The sequence below is a fragment of the Scophthalmus maximus genome, chromosome 19 (assembly GCF_022379125.1).
Source record: "Scophthalmus maximus strain ysfricsl-2021 chromosome 19, ASM2237912v1, whole genome shotgun sequence".
NCBI classification, from domain to species: Eukaryota; Metazoa; Chordata; class Actinopteri; order Pleuronectiformes; family Scophthalmidae; genus Scophthalmus; species Scophthalmus maximus.
Window position 1 is genome coordinate 4,065,596 of NC_061533.1, and position 17,313 is coordinate 4,082,908.

Sequence of the window (17,313 nt, forward strand, 5' to 3'; positions counted from 1 at the left end):
TCAGCGCAGGAGTTCGGCGCATGCCCGCTAATTATTTGAAATTTTTCGAATCGTCCAATCGGAGACGAGCAGCCGTTCAGCCCCGGTGAATTCAAATCCGGGATGCGCGAGCTCGGTTGTAATGCAATGGAGCTCGATCGTCAACGGCTACAATAACAAAACAAACGAGCAGCTGGAGGACTCGTCTTAAAAACTTAGTTTTAATAAAGGGTCGAAAGAAGAAGCGCGAAATTTAGGCAAACATGGAAGAAGGAGAGACCGTGTCGCTGATGTCCAGAAAAGGTTAGGGAGCTTATTTTTCGTTACGTAGCACGAACGCTAGCTGATGTAGCATGCTATCGCTAACACTAGTTAGCAGCGGATACGCATTTAGTATTAGCGTTTAGACAGACTAGTTAAATGTGTCTAAACGTCTGTAAGTGACTTGATTGCCTCACAAAAAGTCCCTAAGTATGTGGTTAAAGGTCTTAATATTAATGGACACGAGTCTGTTGGAGGCAGTGAAGCGGTGTTAGCGTGACATTAGCACGTTAGCCAAGAGGCAGGGGACACGCACGTCTATAAAACGAATGAGCCTTAGACAGTTAATCGATTAATCGATTAGTAATCGACTACTAAATGCATTGCTAACTATTTGAATAATCGATTAATCGGTTCAAGTAATTTTTTTTTTAATGGGAAATAAAGTCATTATTCTGTGATTTCAGCTTCAAAAAGGATATTTATTTGAATGTTTTCTGGTTTCTTTGGTCCTCTGTGACAGTAAACGCAATATCTGTAGTGTGTGGGCGAAACATCATCATGTTTGCAAAACATGGTGGATATTTTTTCACGATTTTATGACATTTAATCGATTAATCGAGAAAATATCGACAGATTAATATATTATGAGTATAATCTTTAGTTGCAGCTCTACTTCTTACGGCTGCAACTAACTACTTTCTCGATCAATCGATTAGTTGTTTGGTCCTTAAAATGTCATATTGTGAAAAATTGTCGACCGTGTTTCCCAAATCCCAAGATGATGTTTTGTTTTTGTCCACACACCAAAGATATTTAATTTACTGTCACAGAGGAGCAAATAACCAGAAAAATTTCTCATTTAAGAAAATGAAATCATAGAATTTTTTCCATAAAAACTTACTTGAGCCGATTAATCGTTTATTAAATTAGTTGGCAATCAATTTAGTCGTTAATTACTTATTGATTAACTGTTGCAGCTCTACTGTTTTGTACGTGGTCCAGAGATGTTGTATATCTTTTAATAGCTGAGTATTGTTTTTTTTTATTGCTTACCATGTAAGCAGTGAGATCATACTAACAAACTTAATTACATTTTTTAATTCAATATTTACCCAGGGATTTTAAGGTCACATTATTTGATCAGTCTTATTTTTTTTTAACATTTATTGGTACATGCAGCTGGGAAGTTTTTAAATAAATATTACACATCCATGTCAACAAATGTCTAAATGTAGGCCTTATAATCCCTAGCGACTGTCTCTCTCATTATCTGACCAAAGTGTGAAAATTGGTATTGAAATTATTGACGCTTTTGTTCAAATGACTCACAAAAAAAATGTGCGTTCAACTAGAGCTGCAACAGTTAATTGATTCGGAAATCATACACCAACTGTTTGAGTAGTTGATTAATCGGTTCAAGTAGTTTATATGAAGAAAAAAGTCAATATTCTCTGATTTCATCTTCTTAAATGTGAGTGTGTGTGGAAAAAACAAAAACATAATCTTGGGGTTATGATAAAGTTCATGGTTAAACTAAAGTATCAAGCCTCAATTACATGTCTTTGTCATGAAGGTTTGATAACGACATGTTATAAATCGTTTAAATAATATATATATATATATATATATATATATATATATATACACAGTACAAACAAAGAAGTAAATGTTCACATTTCAGAGCAGAAGGTGGAACTAGCACACGTTTGGCATCTCACCAACCTTCAGCCAGGTGGCAGTAAAGATCCCTTGAAATCATCTCCTGCATCATCGACTGGTCTTATTCTGAGTAGGCTGGTGAAAGTTATTATGTGTCACCTCCCCGTGGCTGATTTCGGTTGGTTAAAAAAAGATTTCAGTAACAGAATATATTTATCCTTTACAAATATCTGGGCAAGCGTAGGTTATGGACAACGAACACAGGTGCATTTTATTGATGGCATTTTGAATGCAAAGAGATACCGTGACGAGGTCCTGAGGCCCATTGTTGTGCCATTCATCCACGACCATCACCTCATGTTGCAGCATGATAATCCACGGCCCCATGTTGCAAGGATCTGTACACAATTCATGGAAGCTGAAAACATCCCAGTTCTTGCATGGCAAGCATACTCACCGGACATGTCACCCATTGAGCATGTTTGGGATGCTCTGGATCGGCGTATACGACAGCATGTTCCAGGTCCTGCCAATATCCAGCAACTTCGCACAGCCATTGGAGTGAAGTGGACCAACATTCCACAGGCCACAATCAACAATCTGATCAACTATGCTAGGGGGTGTGTTGCACTGCGTGACGCAAATGGGGGTCAGACCAGATATGGACTGGTTTTCGGTATTGCGTTTATAATTTTGTTCAGTGTATGTGTAAACAAAAAAGAGAGAGAAGGAGGGAAAAGAACAAATATCAATTCCCACCTCACATGATATCCATATGTTTGTAAATATATTTTTAAAGAACGGGTAGGTAAACCCTGATCACTGCTCAATTCATGTCACTTTCTGTCTCAGAGTTGCGTAAACAGAAGTTGATGGAGTATTTGGCAGCCAAAGGAAGGCTGAAATTGCCCAACCCTAAGTAAGGAAAACTTTCCTTCAAACTCATAAACAATGTTGTTCATCGTATTTTTGGGTGTGGTTTTCAGTAAACCAACAAGTGTTTGGTTTCTCCTCAGGCCCTACCTCCGTGATGATGGTCACCCCACCAGGCCTGTCAAGTCTGCATCAAAGGTGTGTGTGTGTGTTCATTTTCATGTAAACAGTAAAAGAAGGTGTTGCAGTTTACAGTGACATTCTTACTTTGCCAGGCCTCCATTGACACAATTTGAAATAAAAATTTCGTGCAGAGGTCACGACCGAAGGATTCATATTCATCCCACCATAGAGTCGTGATGCCGTAAAAATCTGCACCTCGACAAGGCATCTGTGTTATGTGGTGATGAGTTAAGCTTGACTCGCCATTTTTGTTTTCACTTATATATTAATCGGCAAACAAAGCTGACACGCACGTAAATCGATTATCAAAATAGTTGGCGGTTAATTTAGTCGCCAATTACTAACCGATCAACTGCTGTAGCTCTACATGCATCTAGCTCTGGAGCCAAGTTTGTGTACAGTTAGTGGTGTGGCGAGACGATACACGATATTGGGTTCACGAGAACGAGACAAGGCGATATTTCAACGCTATTGTTAAGAAAACTTCAACGACGAAATGTATGACTGGAATGATTGCCTTTTTATTTGACGGAAAGTCACAAAATGCATAAACAACGCAGGTGATATTTTGAAATGTTTTAACTCATTAACTTAGTAATGAATGTTCTGGGCGACTTGCACAACCATGTCCGGGTTCTACTTAGTACTGCTCAACCTTCTCCGGTCCGGTACAAAATGGCGCTGATTCGTCAGCTGATCGGTTACGATGACGGGTGTGCTGTAGAACCTTCCGTGTGAGAGGTGACAGGGAAACGATCCCAGCGTACGTTTGCCAGCTGTCGTCGTCGTCTTCTCAGGTCGGGACGGTTCGGAAATCAATGATAACTTTAGTATGGCATTAAATTTCGATGACGCCGAACAAAGTGTGACACGGCAGCGCTCCGAGTACGTCTTCATCCGGTTTTTAAAAATGTCCTGTTGTTGACATTTTCCTGCAAAACTCTGACTGAAGTAGTGAGTAAACGGAAGAGCAGCATCCCCTCGTGCCACGAGTTCTCGTCACACCCATAGTTACTATTCTTTTTCTTTTTTTCTTTTTGTCTTCACAGGTTGTTGAGGGGAAAGAAAACAAAGCTCCAGCGGCCACACTCAAACATGAAGGCACAAAAGTTCAAACTCTGGCTGCTCAGTCCGCAAAACACGCTGCCAGAATGTCGTTTGGTGTAAAAGGCAACGTCCTGACTGGACAGAAGAATGCCACATGTCCATCTACAGCCCGCGGCTCAGCGCAACCGGGACTTATTCGAAACCCAGCGATCAAAGGTACGGACGCTGTTGTGTCCTCCAGACCCGGCCTGAATTCGGCCAGCCACCTCAAGAAGCAGCCAATCGCAGGAACTCAATGTTTGGGCAGAGCTTCTTCAAATGTGGCCTCCAACCACAGATTCAGGAGTAGTTCAAATGCTGCCTGGTCAGTTCCAATGAAAACAGCCAGCGTCGGGATGAGTCTTGGGCACATTGTCAAGACAAAAACAGGTCTCACCCCTGCAGTGATTCAGCCAAGACATACAATGTCACATTTTTCACAAGCCTCCAATACAAAAGCAACCACCATCACTTCAGTTCCCAAGAGTGAGTGTTTCGGCCCCTCGTCATCAGATTTTGCTTCACAGAAATCTTCCACGGCCCAGGAGAAAACCGCCCGGTCAGCTGTGTCATCGGCTACAATGACTGCGATTAAAGTTCGACATCAGAACGAGTCCAACTCAAGGTCACTTTTGGTAAAACGCTCTCAGCCGCCTCGTTGGGGTCAGTTATCAAGCGGACTGAAATCGGCGGCCAACTCCAAGTGCAAAGTGGCACCTGTGAAGGCCGAGGGGCGGGGGGGAGGGATGTCAAATGGTAATAAATCATCTGGAGAGTCCACAGACAGGTTCACAAAGCAGACAGCCGTGGCTGGAGGGGAGACAAATGTGAAACCACGCAAAGGCCCCACACAGACATCCTCGGGGCCGGTGGGCAAGGGCAGTTTCAGAGCGACCAGCGGGGCGACGAGGGCGGCCCAGCAGGGAGGGAGAACCAAGACGAGTCAAGTGACACAAAGCGAGAAGGGACACGGTTCATCAAACCCCCCACCGCCGCCACCACCAGCCGGCATGAACAAAACAGGCGCCCCAGTGACGTGGCAGAGAGTGTTGCATCCTGCCAGGTCCGTTGTCCACACAGACCGAACTACGGACGCGAAGAAGCCAAAGGTCCCGGCCGTCAGGGTCGCTCCCCAGACTGAGGTGAAGAAACTCACCGCTGCCCAAGAGGAAAGACTGTAAGTGGAATAGTTCAGCTAATGGTCAGTCAACAGCGTGAAACTTTGATGTAGAACCGCTGAATCTCTCCAGGTGCAGTGGTGAAACGTAATGTTTTTATTTTATTACCAACAGCTGCAGCAGCGGGGCTTGTTTGATTGTGTCGCTTTTAAATATTGAGTAGAAAGAAGTTTCAACCCCAAGCGTGTCCCTGGACATGTGTCCCACCACGTCTGTCCTCATTTCCTGTCCCTCTCCTGTAAAGTCAATTTTTTTTTTTAATAAATAAATAAAATTGAGCTCTCCCCCCTCTGCTCTGTATTTTGTTCTCAAGGAAAAGACTGCAGGAATGGCGGGAAGCCAAGGGGATCGCCTACAAGCGCCCCCCGATGCCGGTGAAACCTCAGGTGAGGCGCGCGGTGGCTGTGGCCCAGCCCTTCTGGACCAGCATGAAGGAGGAAGACGACGCCCACAGCCTCATCTGTGCCGTCGACAGGTCTCTGGCCGACTGCATCAAGTTACTTGGCAAGGTAAGTGGTGTGGGGTGAAGGTTTTTCATTTCTCCAGGTCCTCTTTATTCCGATGTAACCCGCTCGTTGGATCTCGTGTAGAGATGTTCCGATGCCTTTTCCCCCTGTCCCGATACCAATTCTGATACGTGGACTCTGCGTATTGGCTGATACAGAGTACCGATCTGAATCCAGTGCATTTAATGAAATAAAAACGTCTATAATGTATTTTAACAGCTGTTTGCTAATAATCCAGTATGGAATTGATGATATTATCACTGTTGTTTGGCCTGGCTCAGGTTAAACCTTTAAAAAAACAGATACAAGCAGTGAATGAATGAAATACACAGCTTATCAAAATAAAGAACCATGAAGGTTTTAAACAGTAAAAGTATAAAACAGCAGCTTCAAAACGAAATAAATCCAGAAATGAATATCAATTCCTTTATCTGTTAACGTACAGCTACAGTTTAGATTAATTAATAAATATAAATGATTGTGGGACTTTCCAGCGTTGAAATATTGGCACGTTGCTGACGGTTAACACTACACTGCTGTAAATCACTTCTTCTCAACCGCCTCCATCTAGAAACGTTACTTGCCAGTGGTAGTACAGTGCAACTGATGTTTTTTGGAGCAACGCAGAGAGGATTTTCCAGGGAAAAGAAAAATCGCAGTTGCACCTGAGTGAAACTAATGTACTTTAAGGACTTGACGTATCTGATCGGTACACATATTCACGTACTCGCCGATGCCTGATGCAGCATTGGAGGTATTTCCAATACTGGTATCTCATATGTCACCGGCATTTATCTGGTGGTGCACATTTTGTGGGAATATGCTTGGACATATCAATATCTACTCATACTTGCGATGCACTGCTGAAGGATTGAAACATGGTAATTGATTGAAGATGCGCTGGAGGGTAAATCCAATGTTTTCATGTGTACCTGACTTGTCTCTGCAGGGCTGCCCTCCAGACCAGGTGAACGATGTTCTCTCACGGCTGCCGACAGTGTCCCAGAAGTTTGCCAAATACTGGATCTGCCGGGTCCGTCTGATGGAGCGGCAAGGCAGCCTGGACGTCCTGCCCGTGTTTGAAGAGGCTGTCCGTGTTGTGTTGGAGGTAGACACGCATGACATTTAACCGTAGAGACAGCTTACCGGAGAGTTTTCAACACTTCTCGAGGGTGCTCGTTAAGAGTTCTCTCAAAGTTGGGACACAGCTTATGTTTGTGTGTCCCTATAGAGCGCGACGGTGAGGTTCCGGAAGTGGAAATCCCATTTGTGTTCTCCATTTCAACATTTTGAGTATTAGCCATAATGTCGTAACCATCCAATGTTGACTCCGCACGTGCTACGAGGTTGTGAAACGATGGTATATATGGACCTGTAGAGGCCACAATACCGCATGAAATCAACTTTGTTTCAAGAAAAACTTGTTTTATTCGCGAGGTCTTTGCAAAATACTACACTACCCACAATCCTAATAGAGTAACATCGTCATTTTCGATTAGTGGAGCTCAGTGTTAAACACCCGCAAACTTCCTGTCGGCTAGTGATGCTGCGTTCCATTGTGCTCGGAGCTCGGGCGTCGAGGTTCGTCATTCCATTATACCTGAGAACTCATATCGCAGACCTGCAAGTCAGAGGTTGCAACTCGAACGGCATCTCGAGTCGGAGGAACCCCATTTCGTTATGGCAAAAAAAAATCGTAATCGCGATTACTTTTTGGTCAACATTGTAATCACGATTATTTAAAAAGGATAAGTCATTGAGTTTGGAAAGACAGTTTTTATTGAAACTGTCTTAAAGAAACACCCAGTGTAGCTTTTCAAAACGATTAAAGAATGAAGGAGGTCAACGGATGAACGCGTCTTGAGAATATTCAGATGAAATAATTCTGTTGTTCACTGTCTATTTTTGAACAGAATTAAATTAAAATTAATCTCCTCCTCCTAATCTCATTTTTACATTACCCGTAGAGTTTTGCCCGCTTTTTATTTTGGCGGCTTGTCCCGCTGTGACTTCCTGTGTGGTAAAACACGCTAACGGACGGACAGGATTTATCGTTTTAGTGGAGAGAGGGAACGAGACGGGACAGACGAGGTAGCAAGCCCAAATAAAATAAAAAAAAACAACCACACTTTAGAAACAAGATTAAAAAAATATATTTGTAAATTTGGAACTTGAGCACAAGGCCTGATTACGACGGGGTTTAAAATAATCATTTTCTGCAGATTCTTTATTCATTGTCATAATCGTCGGAGGGCCAAACGCGATAAATCGAGCAGCCCCGACCACAAAGTGACAAACAGAAAACTTTCCATGTTTGCCGTTTGACAAGCGTCTCGCCTGACAGGTCAGCCCGCAGCGTTGTCGCCGCTGCTCCGCTCTGATATCTTGTTTATCGGAGGGGCAGAGAGAAAAGCCGAAACTTATCTGAGCTGAACTTTGGCTGACTTCTGTTGATGTCTATCACGTGTGAGCAGGCCACAGCTGCCACAGCTGCCACAGCAATCCACCTCAAAAAACAAGGAATTATATAAGCACGACGCACAATGTTTCATCATGTACATTCAAGTGTGTGTGTGTGTGGGAAAAGAGTTTTAAAAATATTTTATCCCAGGTTATACTGTGATTAGAAAATATCACGTGCCAGTTAAGCCTAGATGCTTTTCACAAATTGGTTAGTATTTCACCACAGTAAATAATATTGCCTCAAATTTAGAGCTGCAACAGTTAATCGACTACTAAATTAATCACCAACTATTTTGATAATCGATTTATTGGTCCAAGTAGTTTTTATGGGGGAAAAGTCGAAATTCTCTGATTTCAGCTTCTTAAATGTGAATACTTTCTGGTTTCTTTGCTCCTCTGTGACAGTGAAATAAATATCTTTAGTGTGTGGACAAAACATCATCTTAGGAAACACAATTTTTTTTTCTCAAACAATTTTATGAACCAAACAACTAATCGAGAAAATGATCAACAGATTAATCGATTATGAAAATAATCATTAGTTGCAGCCCTACTCAAATTCCTCAGCGCACTCGCACATTGTTTGTGTGGTGTTTTAGTTTAAAAAAAAGAAAAAAGGAACATTTTCCTGTCTGTGTACCCGTAAATTTTTCTGCCTGTCTGTTTTAATTCCAGCCTGTAGACGAGCTCCGGTCCGTGGTGTTTGAGATTCTGAAGAAAAGGGACGAGATCCAAGGTAACTGTGCCTCGACGCCAATGTGACACTGAACTCATCATCATAGCATGACATAACGATATAATTCATGACCACAAAGTTAAATTATCAACTGTATGAACAGTCCCAACAAAAATCACAACCAGAGCTTGACCGATGTGGATTTTTAGGGGCCGATAGTGATATTAAGGAGTACAAGGTTTTTCAAAATTTGGGTTTAATTGTCGTAACGTTGTAAAATCCACTTTTCCAATGTTCCCTGTGAACAGAAGTTCTATTCAGTTACTTTTTTTTGTTCAGTTAAAAGCAATTGTCATAAATATGGCACGTTTTACATAGCGTAAGTATAAGTATTATTTTTCTTGTTTTGCACAAAGAATTAATGTTTATATGATTTTAATGTCTGCTTTTGCTGTTGGGCCCGACACAATAAAAGTGCATAATAATTTGTTAATACCACTACAGAAGAGACTTGATGATCCCTGCAATTGTCTGTATATTGGCCGGTTATCGGCCAAATGATTTATAAAATATCGGCTATAAATCCAATATTGAGCATTCCTTGTGTATATATCTATATATATATATATATATAGATATATATATATATATTCATCTGTCAATGATTCCTAAGATGTTGTTATCAAACCTTTATCAAAGAAATCTAATTGAGGTTTGATATATACCGATTTACCGTATATCTGATATATTTAATAGTGAGTTAAACGCAAACACGACTCAAAATGAGTGACAATGTTGTTCTAAAATGATTTGTTTTTTAATTTTTAAAAAAGACGACCAAACCCCAACAGCTGTGAGTTCTCCTGAGAGCGGCGCCGACCCACTGGTGACGCCCAAACCCATGAGAGTCCTCATCGCTGGGGAGAGAGGAGACTCGTCTGTGGTCAAGTATAAGATCACCTCGACTCCTGGGTAGCTTTGACTCCTTATTGCTAATTCTATTATTATTATTATTATAATTGTTGTTAGAGCTGTCAACTTGTTTCATATTTCTGTACACAAATATATGAAAAAGTTTGAGAAAGGAACAAAGACGACACAATAGATGACACGACCCATATCTCCCCTAAAGTCAACAAGTGTATCGCCCCCTGGTGGCTGGCTGCAGTAAAGGCCATCCTCCATGTTAGCAGATGGGACACTGGCGCCAAAAAAGTCAAAGTATACCTTTAATTCAAAAAGTCTACTTCATGTCATTTGAGGTGGTTCTTATCAGACTTGTTTATGTTCAAGTGTTCATGTTACTGATATGTTTGGTTTTAATTAGTTATTTGATATATGGCTGCAATTATTTTCATAAATGAGTAATCGGTCAATTATTTTCCTGATTTATTTATTAGTTGTATGGGGGGGGGGTTGTCCACAAACCAAAGAAAAAATTATTTCATTGTCATAGAGGAGCGAGGGACCAGGAAATATTCACATTTAAGTAGCTGAAATCATAGAATATTGAGAGAAAAAATCGTGAAAACGACTACTTGATTCAATTATCAAAATAGTTTGGGATTAATTTATCAATTACTTATCGATTAACTGTTGCAGCTCTAATTTGAGGCTAAAAAAACAGACTGTATATAAAAATGGACCTAGTCACCGGGTCCATAATGTGAAGCCAATGCGGAAGTGCCTGAAATCTGTACTCTCTGGAATCACCATCAGGGGGCGACTCCACTGGTTGTAAAAAATAATAAATAAATAAAAAGAAGTCCATTCTGTGTGTTAGGGTTAGAAATGTTGATTTGACTTTTGGTCCGTCTTTCCCTTCAGTGGCCCTCGGGGCCAGCAGAGGGAGCCGGCGCGGGTCAACGGCCAGGAGGTTCGCTTCTTCACCCCGGTCAGACGCTCGGTGCGAATCGAGCGAGTCTCGCTGCGACTTCCCGTGTCCCTCCAGGACCACGACCTCTGCGTGGCGTCCTACGACGACCTGATCTCTGAGGAGGACAAAGAGAGCGACGGAGAAAGCGGCCCGCCCGCACACGACACGCCGATGTACGTCTACAGACAGAACGAGGCCCTCGAGGACAAGGTATCCGTCAAGCTGGTCTGCGACTAAGGTGTTTAGGACTTGTGTTTGGGGAAAATAAAAAATCACTTCGTCAGCATTTGTCACCGTTCACATAACATAAGCACACTTGTTGTCAGATCTTGTGCTTTTCCAAAAGATGGTGAGTTTCATCCTATTAAATCACCAACACTGCATTTTTTTGAGCTGGAATTCGTAACGTTATGTGTATCTCACACTCGCTTTGTGAGACATTATCGGGTTGATTCTTTTAGCTGCCCTGTATTATTATTATTATTATTATTGCTTGTTGTACATATTGATGTAAAATAAATGGCTGTGTTTTGATACCTATCTGTATGCGACACTTTAATAATCCTCATCTGACGTTTCGACGCCACAACACAGACACTCGCACTCTTGACAAACCAGAGCCAACATCATTTGGTCGTTTTGGATGTGATGTATTTGTATGGAGCAGATACATGGTTAGATTCATCTTGTCAAGTGTCGTCTGTCATCGCTGCTGCTGAATCAGAGTTCCCTGTCATCCAGAGTAACGGATGATTCAACATGCAGGACCTCACACGTGTTGGCCGATACATACTGTGCAACGTAGAAAGACAAACCAAAAACCCAAATGTTTTGCAATTCGGTTTTGAATCTTATTTGTTTTCTTTTCTTCTTCATTGATTTTTTTTTTTTTTTTTTTTTGCCTAAGAGAGAACTGATCACGGCTCATTTCATCCATGTCCACATCCGGACCGTGCCCTTGTTTATGTCTCCAGACACTTTTTTTTTTTACACTTTCTTAAGTATCATGTTGCTCAACCTAATGGCTCTAAGGGACATATGTTGACACTCGATCGCCAAAAGACGTCATAAAGGGAAAACTCGTCGGTTCAAATGCAAAATTCCGAATTTCCCTCAAGCTCAGCATGTGGCAATTAGTATTCTCAGATCATTGTGGGAGCAGCATCTTCTGAATACATTCATTCAAATAAAAAGCACCGTTTAATCACTATTTCAATAAACACAAAATCCGTTATTGTCATTGCAGAGTATATTGTGATTTTGTAGCGGTCCACAAACGAGACTTAAAACTTAAAGGGCCCATATTATGCCCCCTTTTACACAAGTTACATTGGTTTTCAGGTGTGTGCACTACATGTCTTTGCCATTCCATGTCAAAGCACCTCAAGGATCAAGCCACACAGCCCCCTCCTCTTTCTGTATAAACAGCCCTGTGAGACTACGGTCGATTCCAGCGCTTTCCTGCTCACATCTCGCCCCCCTCCCTTCGTGTACAGCAAAGCTCCGCCTCGCTCCACCTCGCTCCTCCTCGCTCCTCCCCGGGTCTGCTGCGCAACTACGGCGTTGCGCTGCCATGATAACAGTCGCACGTGACAAGGCACATAAACAACGTAGAGACCCGGCCGGCCGCGAGCCTAGCTACGCCGACCGGAACACTTATATCGTGGCGTTATGTGTATCTCACACTCGCTTTGTGAGACGTTATCGGGTTGATTCTTTTAGCTGCCCTGTATTATTATTATTATTATTGCTTGTTGTACATATTGATGTAAAATAAATGGCTGTGTTTTGATACCTATCTGTATGCGACACTTTAATAATCCTCATCTGACGTTTCGACGCCACAACACAGACACTCGCACTCTTGACAAACCAGAGCCAACATCATTTGGTCGTTTTGGATGTGATGTATTTGTATGGAGCAGATACATGGTTAGATTCATCTTGTCAAGTGTCGCCTGTCATCGCTGCTGCTGAATCAAAGTTCCCTTTCATCCAGAGTAATGGATGATTCAACATACAGGACCTCACACGTGTTGGCCGATCCATACTGTGCAACGTAGAAAGACAAACCAAAAACCCAAATGTTTTGCAATTCGGTTTTGAATCTTATTTGTTTTCTTTTCTTCTTCATTGATTTTTTGTTTTTGTTTTGCCTAAATCAGAAATGAATTGACGCGCGCGCGCACACACACCTTCGGAAGCTAATGTAATACAGAAAGGCTTAGGCCGTCTACGGCTTCTGGCCGGGATGAAACCAGAGTAACTGGAATTGATTTGTTTAAAAAAAAACAAGAGAACTTATCACGGCTCATTTCATCCATGTCCACATCCGGACCGTGCCCTTGTTTATGTCTCCAGACACTTTTTTTTTTTACACTTTCTTAAGTATCATGTTGTGCACTACATGTCTTTGCCATTCCATGTCAAAACACCTCAAGGATCAAGCCACACAGCCCCCTCCTCTTTCTGTATAAACAGCCCTGTGAGACTACGGTCGATTCCAGTACTTTCCTGCTCACATCTCGCCCCCCTCCCTTCGTGTACCTGGGGCTTCGCCTCGGACAGTTGGAGAGGCTCCGTTCTCAAAAAGAGACGGGTTGCCAGTCCGGTGTTATGTCGGTCTGTACATCCAACAACAGAGCAAACATTATTATATCTTTTGGCCATGCCCGCGGCCGTCGTTCGCTTGCGGGGAGAAAATGAAAAAGATCGAGATCCCTGAATTATGCCCTGAGAAATCTGTGACAATGTCATCAATAAAAAATAAGCTAAGGAAAGTTTAAAAAAAAAAATCCTACAGACGCCAAAAGCTCCCCAGAAAACACGTCAGAGCTTGTCCTCATCCGTCTCTACCTGCCGTTGTTTTTATGATCTTTATGATGGATGCTGGCAATACCACGTGGAGTGTAGGCTACAATGTGTCAATGCGTGTGTTACACACGAACGTGTGCAGCCTTCTTAGTCAAGCGCCCCCAGGAGGGGGCAAATTTGCAATTTCTGTTGTGTTCATCGTAATAAAATGACAATAAAGGCTTCCTATCTTCTTATCTTATCTTCTTGAGTAATGTCCTTCCTACGACTCCGGTGCAAAAAATTGACTAGTTTTTCTACTGACGTTATTAAAACGTCAGTAGCAGCCCTCTGGCGCTTCACATGCCTGAACCCATTTACTGCGAGGCTCCACCTCGACTCATGATACTTGGATCATATCTATCTCATCGAGGAAGATGCCATCCAGTGTGTCCGTCTCGATGCCAAGCATTGATGACGAAAGGTTCAGGGGTTGAATTTTTCATTAGTTTAGTTTTCTTGAGGGACTGGTGACTAAGAGGGATCTTATCTGGTTTCTTGTGAGTTACAGGCTAGTAGTTTTCCACCTTGTCAACAGTACGTGCGGGGCCAATTTAGCGCATGAATGACAGTAACTGTAAAACAGAAAAAAAGAGGAACACTTATTTGTCATTCATCTTTGGCCAATCTTCAGATTCATTTTTCAAGAAAGACACTGAGAACAAGAGACAATCACAAAGACAGATTTCCCTGAAGGCAGCATTTTGGTTTAATATATTATGACTAATATTATTATTATTACTATTAATATTTTAAATGCACCAGGATAACTTCAGGAGGCAGAGGAATCACCAGCGGTAACACCAAGGCGCAGGCGTGTGGCTGACACCTGTGACACCGCACAGCCAACATTTCAAGAAATGGACTTCAATTTACTTTTGACTTTTTAAGGTAGCAAAATGTGATTTAAAAACAAAAGAAAAAGTAACAGATTCCAGTGCCAGGTGTCGACGTCCTTGCACGTCGCACACTCCACATCCATCCCCGCTGGATCGCATTCCAGGTCTCTTTTCCCACGTTGGTCTTTGTGATCCTGGCGGGACCCTGTTGGGGGCCACATGGGGGCGACTGCTCTTTCGCGCCACCTTGCTCCGTTTTGCAGCCCGATGAGCCAAGCGGCTGCTTAGGGGCCCCCATGGCCACCAGGCCCCCCCCCCCTCCTCCATGCCCAATGTAACTACAGGCACGACACGGCCGCAGCAGTGTACCAAGTCAAAGATAAAGGCGATGTCACAAAAAAGGGACCCGCAATCACCAGTTTCGATCATTCGCCATAAACGTTCACCGGCAAGCTCGCCGTCGTATTATTATTATTATTATTATTATTATTATAATTATTATAAATGCACCAGGATAACTTCAGGAGGCAGAGGAATCACCAGCGGTAACACCAAGGCGCAGGCGTGTGGCTGACACCTGTGACACCGCACAGCCAACATTTCAAGAAATGGACTTCAATTTACTTTTGACTTTTTAAGGTAGCAAAATGTGATTCTTTTTAAAAACCACAAAGAGTAACAGATTCCAGGTCTCTTTTTCCATGATGCCTCTTTTTGATTCTGGCGCAATTTCCACAGAGAATTGTGCCACTCCTGCGATCTGCAGCCCCTTTCCTGTCGTTTGGAATGTAGCTTTTCTTCTTTTCTCTTTTTTTCTCTCCCTCTCTCCCTGGTCCACACTGCGCCTGCGCCAGTCACTCACCTCTGGCTACTTAAGGGGTTTCCCTCTCCTCTCCGCCGCAGCACAGCGCACCGCACCCACTCCGGACTTCTACAACTTCACGAGCAGTATCACTGAGGGTAAGTGGAGGCTGCATCATTTTTTTTACATTTTTCTTTTGCACGAGTTCTCTACTTGCAGGATCATTTTCTCTTCTGTGTGATGAATCTGATAAAGGTTGAATTGAACGTTTCCTTCTTATTTAATCCTAATTATGTGCAGTGGCGGTCCCAGACATTTGTTCACGGGGGGGGGGGTTCTCTACGTGTACTGGTCACCTAAGAGAGAAAATGTTTATTTTCTTAGGTCGAGTTTTATACATTTGGTTGTGTTTGTGTTTTTCTTCTCATTTACATCAACGTTTGTGGTCAAACTGTAAAATATCAAACCTTAATTGCATTTCTTTGCCATGATGATTGGAGGAATCATTGCTTTTAAATATATAATGATTATTTTTTATTTTAAATAAATATAATCATTGCTTTTACATATATATATATATATACACATATATATGTGTATATATATATACATATATATGTACTCTATTTATGCATGTATTTGGTGACTGGAGGATGTTCACGCCACCATTCATCAAATCAAATCCATATGCAGTTTCATAATGGACAAATAAAAAAAAGCAAAACCTGCAGAATATAATGTGAATCAGGTTGTTGCAGGGTAGTTGCGATAGTCAAAGGTGTTTTGTTTTGTCCCTCATACAATCAATTCCCCGTGAGTCATTCTTAAGACGCAGTGGCACGTTTTAGTTCACGTCGTTGCTGTTCTGCAGACAAGAGTGCGTTGTTTAAAACTCCACTAACTGCTGCGGATTGTTGTGAAGGAGTTGGGAAAGGCTTGGATTTGACTTTTATCGAATATAAGTATGTCTGAGGGAGGTGGTTAGAAGAAAAGAAGCACATCGTAATGGGAACGCGAGAAAACGAATCCCGATCGCCTTGAGCGAAAACTCCACCGAGCTGCGAGCAGTTTGTTCGTGCGGCGCGTGAAAGACTCAGCGCACGAATAAGGTTCCAAAGTCTCTTTAGCTGAAATGTAATAAAACAGCTGAGAATCCAAATAAGGGCATGAAGACTAATGTTTTTCCTCTCCAAGGTTTTTCGAGGCTCTTTTTTGGAAGACCTGAGTTCATGAAGCCTCTTGAGAGATTCCTCCATCAGTCCCGCAAAGAGCAATAACAATAAAAGAGCAGTGTAAACAGCAGAAGCAGACGCAGCAGTTTGAGCTACGCTAAATGGCAGACATGCAAAATTCCACCGACAACAAAGGAGCCGCACCGCAGATTGTGTTTCTCTGACCGTGTCCCTTCCTCCTCCTGCCAGAACATCGCCGAGGGAAACACCATGTACGGCTCTTGCGACAAGTTTGTCCTGAAGGTCAACGACGGCACGTTCGTGATCGTCAGGGAGGCCGACGACGGACCCGAGCTTTACGCCGCCGACCTTCAGAACGGACTTCAGAACGGTACGGCTGCCTTTCCGAAGAGCAACGCTGGGTTTCAAACCCAAACCGGTTGAACTGTTTGGCACAAATCTGATGAGCATTCTCAAACGATGACTTCTTGGTACGTGTGGCTTAGCAAACCCAAACAAAGAAGTCATCGCAATGAGACACTTGCATTCATGCAGGACGCCCTTGCAGCGAGTTGTTGACTTTTAGTTTCACGTGATCCTGGATTTTTATTGACTCAAATCAGGGCGCAAATTAAAATATGTTGTTTTGCTTTGGGTTCCTAGCACTGGCGGTGCACATCAGCGACCCACAGGACAAAAGCAAAAAGAACCAGATTGCTCTCCACTGCCATCACGGAAAACATCACTATATACTGAAGGTGATTGAAGGAACTCTGAAGGTAAATATAAACCTTTACCAATAGCAATAAGTACAATGTAACCACCCTGGAGCGTAAACAATGTACAGAACTACGGAAGAGTATTAGGGCCAGGAATAAGAAAAAAAGAGGAGGAGGATTAAATT

At 42.5% G+C, this 17,313-nt stretch overlaps 1 protein-coding gene across 2 annotated transcripts; it reads left to right on the forward strand.

The window, feature by feature from the left end:
* Positions 1–83: 83 nt before the first annotated feature.
* On the forward strand, positions 84–11,283 carry ckap2l (cytoskeleton associated protein 2-like). Of its 2 annotated transcripts, none has more exons than XM_035640814.2 (9): positions 84–282; positions 2,755–2,821; positions 2,919–2,973; positions 4,008–5,221; positions 5,536–5,731; positions 6,678–6,836; positions 8,867–8,927; positions 9,701–9,839; positions 10,695–11,283. In XM_035640814.2, exons 1-9 carry the CDS (start codon positions 243–245, stop codon positions 10,978–10,980), a joined length of 2,217 nt encoding a protein of 738 aa, XP_035496707.2. In that variant the 5' UTR covers positions 84–242; the 3' UTR covers positions 10,981–11,283. The 2 variants fall into 2 exon arrangements, with proteins under 2 accessions (XP_035496707.2, XP_035496709.2); XM_035640816.2 differs by lacking the exon at positions 84–282 and adding an exon at positions 2,388–2,522.
* Positions 11,284–17,313: the final 6,030 nt, after the last annotated feature.